This window comes from Aptenodytes forsteri, unplaced genomic scaffold (genome assembly GCF_000699145.1).
Source record: "Aptenodytes forsteri isolate BGI_AS27 unplaced genomic scaffold, ASM69914v1 Scaffold182, whole genome shotgun sequence".
Lineage (NCBI taxonomy): Eukaryota > Metazoa > Chordata > Aves > Sphenisciformes > Spheniscidae > Aptenodytes > Aptenodytes forsteri.
The window spans coordinates 1,489,393-1,502,948 of NW_008795932.1; the positions used below are offsets into that span (position 1 = coordinate 1,489,393).

Here is a 13,556-nt window from a genome sequence, read left to right on the forward strand (position 1 = left end):
TATTATTATTATCATTTTATTTCAATTATTAAACTGTTTTTATCTCAACCCACGACTTTTTCTCACTTGTGCTCTTCCAATTCTCTCCCCCATCCCACCGGGTGGGGGGAGTGAGCGAGCAGCTGTGTGGTGCTCAGTTGCTGACTGAGGTTAAACCATGACAGAGTACAAGAGAGATCAAGCTTCTGCAGAGAGTCCAGTGAAAGGCCACAAAGATGATGAAAGGTCTGGAGCATCCCTCCTATGAGGAAAGGCTGAGAGAGCTGGGACTGTTCAGCCTAGAGAAGAGAAAGCTTGGGGGGACCTTATCAATGTGTATAAATATCTGAAGGGAGGGAGCAAAGAGGACAGAGCCAGGCTCTTTTCAGTGGTGCCCAGTGACAGAACCAGAGGCAGTGGGCACAAACTGAAACATAGGAGGTTCCCTCTGAACATCAGGAAAAATTTTTTTACTGTGAGGGTGACCAGGCACTGACACAGGTTGCCCAGGGAAGTTGTGGAGTCTCCACCCTTGGAGGTACTCCAAAGCCATCTGGACACGGTCCTGGGCAACCAGCTCTAGGTGGCCCTGCTTGAGCAGAGGGGTTGGCCCAGATGACCTCCAGAGGTTCCTTCTCTGTGTGATTCTGGGTAATTCAGATGGGAAAACTCTTCAGTCACTTCATAAGATTAGGCAGTGTTTTATACCTGATGCTGAAGAACAGGACCTTAAATTCTCCCTGCAGAAAATATTTCTGCAATGCCTTCTTTGCCGAGTCTTTCAGATGAACTGAATGTATCTGCCATATCTCATAAATAAATAGATAACATGATATGTACTGTAGATACGCATAATATGTGTGGTCATGTAACTGACAGTTCTCTCTAATTTATACATGGTTGTTTGTAAATGATTTCATAAATTAGAAGATGTTTCATCCATTAGAGCAATGACTGTTTGCTTGGCTAGCACATAGGGACCTTCATGGTTTTGAATGAAAATACAGAATCAAAACATCTTGACTTCCTGGAAGATGCATCTCTCTCTCAGTTTATATCAGTTACAGCCATTTTTATTACCAGATATATAGGGTCTGTGGTTTTGTGGAGCTTTTTTTTAACCTTTAATCAGATAAATCTTTGTCACTGTTACCAGAAAAACTCAAATAGAATGCTGTTTCACATGAGAAGTTTTTTAATTGTAAACATAATAAAGAAAAAAATAATTGTTAATTCTACATATTTAAATTTGTGTATTACTGCCATGGGAATACAGAATGACTATTTCCATATGTGTGTACAAATTGCAAACTACATGATGCTGAAGGACAATTATTTCTTCTCCTGTCTCTCTCCTTAGTATTTGTAGGAGTTGAATTGAGAAGAGTTAAAAGCTTATTGTTTTGTCATGTTGAGTACCTGGATGAGTCCAAATGCAAGAAGCTTCCTCCTGATGTTGCAGCTATTGTCATAATTCATATTCTCACTCTTTCACAGTTTATCGTATTTCTTCTCTCGCATCTTTCAGTAACAAATTAAAATTTTTCATGCACTTCATAACTAGGAAGGTCTCATGTATTTGTTGCTTTGTAGTCTAGGGCTGGATCCAGCTGTCATTGGCGGTGAGGGAATGCTGTGGTACAGGCTCATGTGTTACTGGGAGGATGCTGACTGGAGAGGACCTCCAGCTGTTGAATCTGCTGCTGTACTTCCTTATCTTTTAAATTGTGTATTTCATAGCAGTAGCAGTTTGAAATAGTTTTTTCTTAAAACTTGTCATCACTCAAGAAAACATTTTGTGAAGTGTATTTCTTTCATAATGTGTAATCTTATCTTTGAGTCGTGGAGTTTTGTGATATTTCAGGACTTTCTGCAACTTCAGGATCTTAGGCTTTAGGATCTCAATAGCAAGTTTATGATTTCATAAGATAGAGGATAACATGAGCCATTAAAGAAAAGTTGTACTTTGGTAGAGATACGTTAGTGGTAAAAAACGGCTGTTGCACAGAAGACAGGATTTGCAGAGTTAAGTTCTTCAGCACTAGTTCTGTTCTCCTGTATTGTCTTTTTTTGGTAATAACTGTACAAATTACTTACTCTGATATGGTGAAAGTGTTACCTAAAAAGTAGGCTTGCTGCCTACATCGATGTTAGTAAATAAAACAAGTCCAGGACACGTGATGAAGCTTTGACCCACCGTAGTCCATCTTGTTGAATACTTAGCATGCTCTGCGGTACAGCTTTTGCATATGCCACTTTACCACTCTTCTAGACTGTGCCCAAGCACCGCTGGGGCTTGTTGCATGCCAGCAGTGGTCCAAATACGCTGTTTTGGCCCAACCGTCCTCTTCGGGGGGGATGACCATTTGGCCGTAGCATTTGGCCTCAAGGTCAGAGCACACTCCTTGGCCTGTTTTATTTCCTATTGTAGGTGGTAACCATCTAGTTACACTCTTGTTTCTTCTTCTTGCTACTTCAAACATTATTTTAAGTCAGCGTGTAGTACGATTTTCACATACTATTCTCTTTACTTACTGCTATTTTTATTTTCATAGTAATGCATGGACTTTTGTCTGGTTTATGTGCATGATTAGATGCACCTACAAAATTAAAAACTGTTGACCAAGATGGTTCAAGAATACAGCATACATTCACATATCTTGAATGCAGGTGCGACCATCTGCTCAGCCTCCTGTGAAGATTTTGATTATATTTAATAAAACATAGGTAATATTGATGTAGATAAGGAAATTTTTTTTGCCAAGTTCATTGCAGTTGAAATGGGTTTCTTACAAAAGTGGAGCTCGTTTGTGGAGAATATGAACATACCTTCTTTTCTCTCTTCATACACTGAAAATAGTCATTCCAAAAAACTAAACTTAAGACGTATTTATTCTGTAGTTATTTGGGCAGTATTTTAGTCTGTATCGGCACTGAACTGATCTTTCTGTGATGCGTACCTACTTCTTTTGCTGTAGGTGAAAAATGACTATATGTTAGAAATAGCAGATCAAGTGGACCAGGAAATTGCTTTGAAACTAGGTTGCCTTGAAATCCGGTAAGCTGATAATTTCATTTATTATTCAACATGTTTCTGACAGAATCTATACATTAATTTTGAAATTGCTTATAGTTCATTGATTTCTGACCAGTATAGCTGAATAAAACATTGTAAGACTTTTTTGCCATGAAGTAGTTTGAAGAAAAACTGAGTAGACTGTATTGTAACCAATTTCTACTGATTTTTAAATTAACATTAGTTTTAAAGTTTTAATTAATTACATCTTGATACTGCCTTTTGGGTGAATTCTTCGTCTGAATAATTCAAAGGCCTCTAGAGTACAGCGAAGTATACTTAAAAAAACTAATGCATCTGTGGTGTTATTTAGCAAATAGTCTAGTCATTGTGCATAAATAAATCCTTCAGCTAAAGAATGTAATTAAAGATAAATGCTACTACCTTCCCTCTCTGCATTTACTCAATTTTTAATGTGCTATTTTCAAATGATTAAATCTTAAGGATTCTTTTGGGTGGTTTTGGTGTTCTTGTCAAATGAATAGACAGCTGGAAAATAAAGATAAATTTATCAGATTAAGAGATCCTTGAGAGAGCTCCCAGCACAGCTTTTGAAATGCATGTTTTGGTTTTTGCTAATTTATGGAGAATTTCCAGCCTGAAACATTTGCTTTAGTTACGCTATTGTCTCGCACAGGGAGATTAGGGAAGAAGTAAAATTGATAAGAAATTAATGGCAAATGTAAACTAGTTAGCAGAGAATAAAGGTGTCCTTTGAACAGTACTTTCCAAAATAAAACAAAATTTAGGCTTATGAAATTGCCTAGGTATCGTAGGAGAACCTGATGTCTTTGCTGCAAGTTTTGCCAGTAGCCCCAGAGAAAAGAATTCTTTGTGTAACTGCAAACTCCTTACACACTTACGAAATTGTTGGTGCCTTATTTCAAAACATGTAATGAGTATAATAATCCATGATTATTTTGTCAGTCAGGTCCTGCTTTGCATGGTTCTCATGCTGTGGCTCTTCAGAGCATTTTCATGAGATATTTCTAGTACTAAGACTGTCTTACCGTAAGCATTACTAGTCCACTTTCTCAGTGAAAACAATGATCCCAGCCCTCTCCCAACAACAGCTACTCGTTCGTGATTTATTTATCAATTTATTTTTTTATGTGAACATGTCTGGATTGAAACGTTTTCATCTGCTTCCTCTGGTTCTCCCTGTTGCACGCACAGACACGAGTGCTGTTACAAAGGAGGGAGATACCGTTGGAGGTAGAAAGGAGCTGCTGAAGGGCAGGTTAGATAACTTCTTTGGTAGCAATGTAGTTAAGCTGGTTTAAAGTGGTCCTAAAATGCAGTACTGCTATAGTCCTGTGTAATGCTCCATACATAACGTTCCATACATGAAATTATTTTGTAAAATAAAAATCTGATCTATTGGGGTAGGAGAATAATGTACTAATATTTATATTTGAATTCATTCTGCCATGTTTTCTAATGGTAAGTCTCTGAAAGATTTGACTACATTGATGTTGTAGTTTTAGGCTGGATCATCCAATAATTGTCACTTTCAAATATTTTTCCTGACTTCAGGAGATCCTACGGAGAGATGAGAGGCAATGCATTAGAAAAGAAGTCCAACTATGAAGTGTTAGAGTAAGTATTGTGTTCTAGCTTGAGGTTTGAACTGTTTCTTAATCAGGAACATAAAATTTGGTTCAATAACCGAACGTTTCTGTTGTAATTTTTTATTCCACGAAGTTTGTTGAGATCTTTGAGTGCTTTAATATAAGAAACGGATGATGAAACCTATCAAGGTATAAGAAGTAGGAAGAGCACCTTTAACTCTGGTCCAGGGAAACAGGGATGCAGGTGTTCAGACTTGATCATGAGGCTTATTATGATTTTTTGCAATTTTGCTAATGTTTATGGGTTCATCAAGTCTAGTTCTAAGGTGATTTTGTTTCTAAATGGTTTTCTGTGCATAGTTGCGTTCTTCAGTTGTGACTCATCTGTGGTAAAGTTTGAGTTACTTGAAAATGTTTGCGTTATTGTTTTTTCTTCTGTTTGCTCAGTATGTGGATTTCCTGAATTGTGACCTTGCAATTAGCAAGTTTATTATTTATCTATGTATCACAAATTTTAAGAAGACTGAGAAGCATCATTATACTGAAAGTATTTTGGTTACTTAATCGTGTTGTACAGTAGATGGCTTCAGTCCAAACAATCTAAAGTCCTTTAGAAGCTTCAGGGCTTGAAAGCTGGTTTTATTTGTATTAATTTAGTGAAACAATGTTTCATACATACGTACACCAATGACCTGCTCTTCACTACTGATTATCTTTGTGAAAAGGTGCTGTACAGTTTAACATAAAATTGGGATAAAAGGCTGGCGTAGAGTGAAGTCTGTTTTTTATTTTATTTTTAATAAAACACGTGTGCTAACTTTTAGAGATGTGAAATTAGAGAATTTGGAGGTGGAAGATGAAATTTTTCATCACAATAAGTTCACAAGGATTTTTGAGGAAACTATATGATTTTAATAGGTAAAGATAACTTTAATGAATTGCCTGCTTATTTATATAGTGCCTGCTATTTATATAGTGCTCTTCTATATGCGCAGAATTTGTAAAGCTTTGGTTTTGTCTGAATTACGCTTTTTTTGAAGGACTTTAGTTTTCTGTCAGTAGCCACTAGTAGAAGTATCCTGGTTGAGGAAATGCATAACAAAATGAGAAAGGACTAATAAAGATGAACAGGATGAGCAGATAGACAGGGCTAAAAGGTGACACAAAAAAGATTTGAAAGTACTGTGACCTGGAGCAATTCAGATCCCATGTCATCCTCTTTGGGAAAAGGGAGCTTTTGAGTTACAGTGGTTGCAGTTTACATATGTTCCAGCAAGAACTTGAGAAAGGTATTTTTAAGTCAGCAACTCATAAGCTACAAACGTCAGTAATTAGGTTAACAACATTGGAAACAATGAGACAAAGGAAACAAGGGTCAAAACAGATGACACATAGTATTAATTAATAATTGTAACAGGTGAGAGTTCCTGGAGGACTCAGTATGGGGCTGCTTCCAGTTTAACAGTGACTTGTTTCTTTCAGTGCATGTTTTTTCCAAGCAGTAACTGTTTTGGTAGGAAATAACTTAATTGCTGCTGTGAAAGACAAAGTGAAGCAAAACCCTGATACGCAAAATCCAACAGCTTAATGCCATGCAAAATTGGAAATGTAGAATTGTGCACTTCAAGGTTTTTTTTTTTGTTTTTTTTTTTTTTGAGAAGCAAAATGTGTTTTGTATGGGATTTAGCTGGGAGATATGAAGGATAAAAGCACCTTAAAGTGGCTATAGATAATTATAAGCTAGGAAGAGGCTGCGAGTCTGCAAGAAGTGCCAGCGATCCCCAAAATGTACTCATTCAATCTTACCACCTTCATAGCCTATAAAGGTTTATCTACACAAGTAATATTTATTTCTTAAGTGAGGCTTTTTGTTTGTTTTGGGGGGGGGTTTGCTAGTTTTAGTACATCATGAGGCACGTAACCAGCTGAGTGCAATTTTTAAATGGCACTTTTTTGCATTTAGTGTGATTGCTTCTTGCCTGTCTTTGTCAGATGTCTATTTGATGTATATTCGTCTTTGATCAGATTTTTCATACAAGAGCAAATCTGGATGGGAAATGGTAGATAGAATCAAACTGTTAAGTAGCCTTTAATAGTTGGGCCTTCATGTAATGAAAGAAGAATTTTTTCATAATAAATGTGAAGCCTGTTAGCATGGAACAGGGATAATTACAAGTACAAAAATGGGAGCTATATGAAGGAACAGCTGCAGCTACAATTTTGTAAAAAGCATGTTAAAGTCTATTATGTTAATCTAACATTACTTTTTTGTTGTAACTTCAATTGAGATGAAAAACGGAAATAAAGATATATGTTGCCTAAAGCTGCTTATCATTATATGACAAGTGGTATCATCTATCTGTAGTTGGTATTTTATTAATCCTGTTGAAGTTTATACATAAAAAAAATAAATTTACATTTAAGCCCACAAGAAGATGGAGTAGATGAGGTTAAATACAAAGCCTAGCAGAACTGTATGAACCAGGATCTTGCTACTAATTATCTCTTACTGGCAATCAGAAAACAGATGTCTGAGTTCTTCATCTGGAGGACTGAGTTGGTGTGTATCCCAAGTTGGCCGTTTTACCCCCCCGCAGTGCAGCTGAGGAGGGAAGGGAAGGAGTTTGTAGGGTTGTGTGTTTAAAACTGTTTGTATGTTCCAATTTCCAATGCTTATTCTCTTATTTATAGGTACCCAGAGTTTGTTATTGACCATGGCATTAAATCTGTATGCTTCTTATGTTAAATTCTCCTCCAGTAAATAAATTTGCTGTCTCAGTTAAACGCAGGATATGCTTTATTAACAAATTTTATTGAGTTGTGTTTTGTTGTACTCTGCATAAGAATTTCTTCTGAATTTGTTACATACAGACCTGTACAAAAGGCTACTCTACAACTCTTAATAACAAATTGAATCAGATTGTCGCAGCCACGTGCTGCAGTACTGTTAAAATGAGTATTACTGGAGTGATGTAGGGTGCTTCATTTTTGAAAACACCATTTCTCTCTCAAATGCTTAATGCTAAACTAATATATTCCTTGTCAAAATGTCTTTGCATGTTATTTAGATGGTAATAGTGTGTTAGATTTATTTAACTGTGTGGGATGATAAACTGCATATAATTTGCATTTGAGTAGAAATGTATGAAAGGAATTAACATTTATGAAAGTTTTATAATCTTTCAGCTTACTGTCATTGCACAGATGCCAGTGTTCGCTGCTGCACATGAATGTTCTGCTCCTCTTAGTTGAGGGTCTTTTTAGTATGTTTTGTGAAATTGTATACTGCTTGTTTTTAGAGAGCTTTAAAAATACCCTGTTTTATTATTTTGAGTAAGCTTTTCATATTAACTTTAATGTTGGCTTTCTTCTTGCGCCATTAGGTAGCAGTAAATATGTACTGTGTATCTCAGGCTCACTAACAGCTTTTCTTTTCTTTGCCAAATGTAAGAATTCCAGATGTATTTCTGTTTATGTTCAAAGCATGCAGTCATGGAAAGCTTTCTTTCATACTTATTTCAGAAGCAGATAAGGGTGTTCGTTTAAAAGAGATTGTAACCTCTTAAATTTAAAGGAAAAAGATCAGTAGCGCCTTCGAGAGGCAAGGATATAAGTCCTGTTCCTATTTACATTTTTCTTTTAGTTTTTCCTTTTCCATGCAAATTTGCTGCTAATACTATACAACTAGTTCACAGTTGTTCAACATTTGATATACTTGGTTGTATAATGGTCTCCTTCTGCACTAACTTATCTCTGGCAACTTCTCAGGCATCTTTCTTGAAGCTAATGTTTCGTTGTAGTGATACATACACACATCAGACATAAGCTAGGTGCAGCACATCTGAGCCACAAAAATATTTAATCCTTATGGCTCTGGGTTTCAAACTAGGGCTGCAGCCCTATTTCTAAGTGTGAAAGTGAGCTTGATGTAATTCAGTTTGCAAAATCTGAGCTCACAGACAGATTTAGGATCTTGATTTACAGATTCAAAAAGTGAGATTGCTCACAATAAAAAGCTGGGAATTTTCATGTTAAATGCTCAATATGGGGAAAAAGTGACCGTAGAAATTAAAAAAAACTTCAATTATAGTGCTGCACAGGGTAAAACAGTAGTGGAACAGCAGTCAACATGCTTACTGAGGTGGTATTATGAGAAGTCCTTTATATTGTATCCCCTGTTCAATTCTATTAGATGTTTATTAGAATTTGCCATTTTCATGTTGTTCCCTTCTCACCTGACTATGTGCTTTAAGAATATTTTTTCAATATTCTTTAAATTATTAAAACATGTACAAAGAACAGTTTTTATTCTCAAAAATTCTCTGTGCCCAAGCCAACATTTCAAATAATACACTTTCCACACCAGGTACCTGTTGTAAATGCGATATCCTTTTGAGTTTAAACTAGAAGATACTGCTATCCCACACTTGCTGTGGAGTGGCTGTGGTTAGCATTTTAATGGTAGTGTGTTTGTTACTCTGAGATTGTCAAGGACCTCACTATGAAAATCATTTACTATATTGCATGTGGTAGTTAGAAAACTAAACAAAACAAAACCAAACCCAAAACACCACCCTGAAAAAGAGCAGTATAATATTGCGCAATGTTTTTTATATTAATGCTGTGTGTATTTTTGTTTCAGGAAAGATGTTGGTTTAAGACGTTTTTTTCCGAAGAGTTTACTAGATTCAGTGAAGGTAATTATAGTTCCAGTCAATTCTATACTCCTTAAAAAAAAAAAAAAAAAGTCAGAAATCTGAAAATTGCATTATCATTTTCACCGTATAGTTATAAAGGAATTCCTGTGCAGTTGTTCTGTCTTGGTGAAAAAATATGAAAGCTATCTTATCAAATTGGTAGGATGTAAATCCCCATAGCACAGGTGTGCAACTGGCAGAACTAAGATAGTAGTGATTTACGTGGCCTTGCTGAGCTACTGTGAGAGGTGCACCTCTACCTCTCAAACTTTGTGGCCAAAAGTTCAGAACGAGTCCTCAGATCTTCTAGTATCAAATAACTTTTTTTTTTCCCCTTAAAAGAGAAATGAGAAAGAGGAAGGGGACATGTAAGAAAACAGCGTATTTTTAGTGGCAGGGCCATAAACCAAATTCTGCCTTCCTTGCTCAAGACTCTATCAGACTCATTCAAGGAAGATTTCCAGTAATTTCCCCTTACGTTAATCCTAGTTGAGAGTATAAACGTTAGTCGAATCTCGCTTCCATTGAAGTCCATATGTTCTCAGAGTAAAAAAATGCAAATTTTTCTCAACATGTTTTGAAAAGGGGGATTAAGAATGGTAACCAAGTATTTTTACAGCTATAGCCCTCTTGATATGAATGTTTTGGTAAAATATCTCTTACCATTCATATGTGAAACTATAAATCATAAATTGGTATTTTAGAGCTGGTTTTGGTAAGCAGTGGTGATGGTTTTATAGAAATAATAGAATTCAACTTCAGATTTAGAAAGTTTCTACATTGTGATTTAGGTGGATAAACAGAAAATGTCTGTCATGAAGAGGTTTTGTTTCAAAAGACTTTTGAAAATCAGAAGCTAATGAAGTCAAGTGGATTTAAGTAATCCCTCTGCATTTTAATTTAAGCAATTATCTGAAACTCTATTCTCTGCTAAAGGGAGAAATTGTGATGAAAGGCTCCAGACGTAAAAGAATGAATAACTATCTCAAAAATGATATTACCGAGCCAGAAAACTGACCAACAAAGAAAACTGCTCTTTAGAAATCATGAAATGGAGAGAATAGCAGAAAGAAGTAGCAAGAATTGCCAGAAGGTGAAGCTGAGTAGAACCTTACAAAGACATGAAAAAAATGTTGGACATACGAAGAGGAAAAACAAGGGAAGGAAAAATGGGTCTGCTTTTTAATGAAAATGAAATCCCAATTAAAAATAATCTAGGATTGATATTCAAATGATTAAATGACTTTCACTTTGTGAAAACCAGTGATTTTGAACTGGCAGGCAAAGGAGGGCACCTGATGGCCATGAAGTATAAAATTAATTATTTCTCTCTGTTAGTGAGGTAGAGCTTAGAGTGTAGTGCAGTGGTAATCAAATTTGTTGATGTTAAACATTTAGGAGATGCCAGCTATACAGAGAATATCGCTCCATATATAGGAAGACCAGAAGGCTGGAAAAATGAAAATAAAAATATTTAATGGTGCAAAGTATGAGGTGATATACAGGGGTTTAAAACCAGAAAGTTCAGCTTTATTTGGGGAGGTCATTAAATAAATTTTTAAACAGTCAGGAGTTTAAAGACATCTATATATTAGCTGATCACAGAGTGTCTGTAAGACACAACGTTGTAAAGGAAAGCAAGTTCTGTCCCAGGGGGTGTCTAGGGAGGTTTCTCCAGGAGGAAACATTAAAGTCATTGGACAATGCACTATATCTCATATATGCTGCAAATAGTTCTGTCTAGCCATGTTCAAGAAACAATAAGTCAGCCTAATTCAAGTACAGAGGAAAACTTAGTGAGTCAACAGGCCTTCCATTCTCATTACTTCACTAGAGAAGAATAAGAAACCTTCCTATGTTTAGCTTAGTAAATTAGTAAATGGCGCCTCTTAAGATGCCATGACTGCTAAGCCATGCTCTCTGTATGTAGGTATATCAAGTACGCAAACACCACGGGGGGAAAAATCTACTTATACTAAACCAACAGTTGGGGGGCGGGGAGGATGCGGGGAAATGGATGTAAGCCAGATTGTGTTTAGTTTGCAAATTAGGAGTCTTACTCGTCACTCCAGAGCATGCCTTGAGCAAAAGTGGAGAAAAAAAAATGGTCTTAGGAAAACATTTTAAGAGCAAATTTTCAGTGCATTTCCCTTGAAGTTGTCATTTACAGATATTTCTCATAAATGGCTCTCTTCTGTTATGGAAGAGGTGTGTTATTTCTAACTGACTTTCTATGTTTACACCATATTAATGATCTCAAAGTTAAAGTGAAGAGTCAGTCTTCTTTGTAGACTTAGAGCCAGATAACATATGCCATGATGCATGGAAGTCAAGATGTTGCTGAAACAGGCCAGAAGAACAAACCATGGGCAGAACAAAGTATCTTTCAACAACTGAGTGGCTGAAATACTTGGGACAACTTGAGCTAGCAGATTTTTTTCTTTTTGTAATGTCTTGCTCCTGGTATTTGCCAGGTGTTCAGTTAAGGCTAAGGTTTTCATTTCCCTTAACGTCGATTTTCTCTGTAACAGGGAAGATAACAGAAAAGTCCAGTAAAGTTATGTCTGAGTCCTAACAAAGCCTGAGGCAGCTCTGGGTGCAGTAGGGAGGTCTCCTGACTGCCAGATGCTTTCTTTATCCTACCCAAGTATCTGCAGCCTGTTAGAGTAACGATCCACCTGATAGTTGGCAAAAGGTTCTGCTGAAGTGATGCAGTAATTTGAAATTACAACAAAATGGCAGATTTCTTTGTTAGCTTTGTAACATAAAGTTTAAGTGCTGAGCTGAGGGTTTTTTCAACCCATATATGTGTCGTTGCAAAACTGATCATCAGATGATGATATATGTGAATATGCAACACCCTTGGATCACTGCTATTAGAGTAACTTTTTTCTGAACACGCCTTTTAAAAAATTCTGGCTATTTAGAGTTCTGAATGTTCTTTAAAGGCTTACTAAAAATGAATGCCTAATCTGACTGGAAGTGCTAACGATGAAAGGAAGTTTATATTTGTGTAGGGCCTGGAGCTGTTAACAGGCAACGTGAAAAAATGAAGAGTTTTAATGCTGTTACAATAGGACATTCAGATGTGTTTTGGTAGAGCAACAACGGTAATTCCTGTCTTAACCTTGACATATTGCAAAAATAAGCATGGTTTTGCCTTCTATCTTTGTTGTTAGTTGGAAGATATATTAGAAATGGGTGTTACTAAGGTTTTTTTAAACCCATTCAGTCACTTCAGACACGGGTCAAGCTTTGGCAAAGGGAAAAAGAATAGATGTGTTTGTGGTTTTGACATTTTGGCACTATGTGATGTAAAGGGTGGGTCACCTGGCCCTACACTACTTACAGAGCATACCTGTACTCTTAGGTCTTTTCCAACCTAAATGATTCTATGATTCTTATGATTAAGACAGATGAGGAGAAGGCACTGAACTTTTGTCTAGATGAATTCTCGGGTTTAGAAACATCTGTTTTTATTCAGGATTCTTGATTGCTTGTTTGGTTTTGGGGCATGTTAAAGAGATTGCTTCTCAGATTCTGTTTTTATTTTCATATGAGTGGCAGCTTTCCCAGGGATTATACATTATATACAGGCAGATACTTCACTTTTCATAAGTCTTAGTTTAGTTTTCCTTTCTTTTTTTTTTTTTTTACATGCAGTTGTTTGAAAGCCTGCTTGTATCCTCTACGTGCTTTTTTTTTCAGGATTTGTAATTAGGTGTCTTGCTCTGTCCCACTGTTCCAGATGTTGGGAGGATGATTTGTGCTGTTCTTCCTACGTGGTTATTTCTACTCTGAAAACAGTTAATAAAATGATATGCGATATAGTTAAAATAGTTTAGTTTAAATGTTTGTTTTACTTTTTACATTAATTTTAAATTTACTAGTTAAATTTTATCTTTTTATGTGGAAGTTATTTTGCATATTATCAGACTTTAAGAATCCACTCTATTATGGATAGTCTAAGATATTGTGCGCAGAGATTAAGATGCAGCTACAGCTGGGTTGTTACTACCAGGTAAGAGAATGGAGATTTAAGTTTAAAACCTAGTATGAAGGTGTAGGTTGCTTTGTTTTTGTATTGGTACACAGTGAAGTTGGGAGAAATGAGGAATCTAGAAAAAATAGATCCTGCAAAGGTTAACGTGTTGTCTTTTATTATAATTTATTCAAAACATTATTAATTAGATATTCCCTCTATAATATAGAGCAGAAATAATTTTGTTCCCA

At 36.1% G+C, this 13,556-nt stretch overlaps 1 protein-coding gene across 10 annotated transcripts in view; it reads left to right on the forward strand.

Moving 5' to 3' along the window:
* Positions 1 to 13,556, forward strand: part of PTK2 (protein tyrosine kinase 2) — a 215,895-nt gene that overhangs the window by 114,583 nt on the left and 87,756 nt on the right. For all 10 annotated transcript variants that reach the window (XM_009285068.1, XM_009285070.1, XM_009285071.1 and 7 more), the window contains exons 6-8: positions 2,958 to 3,037; positions 4,592 to 4,654; positions 9,269 to 9,323. In XM_009285068.1, coding sequence (XP_009283343.1) covers positions 2,958 to 3,037; positions 4,592 to 4,654; positions 9,269 to 9,323 — 198 coding nt within the window. The remainder of the gene's footprint in view (positions 1 to 2,957; positions 3,038 to 4,591; positions 4,655 to 9,268; positions 9,324 to 13,556) is intronic.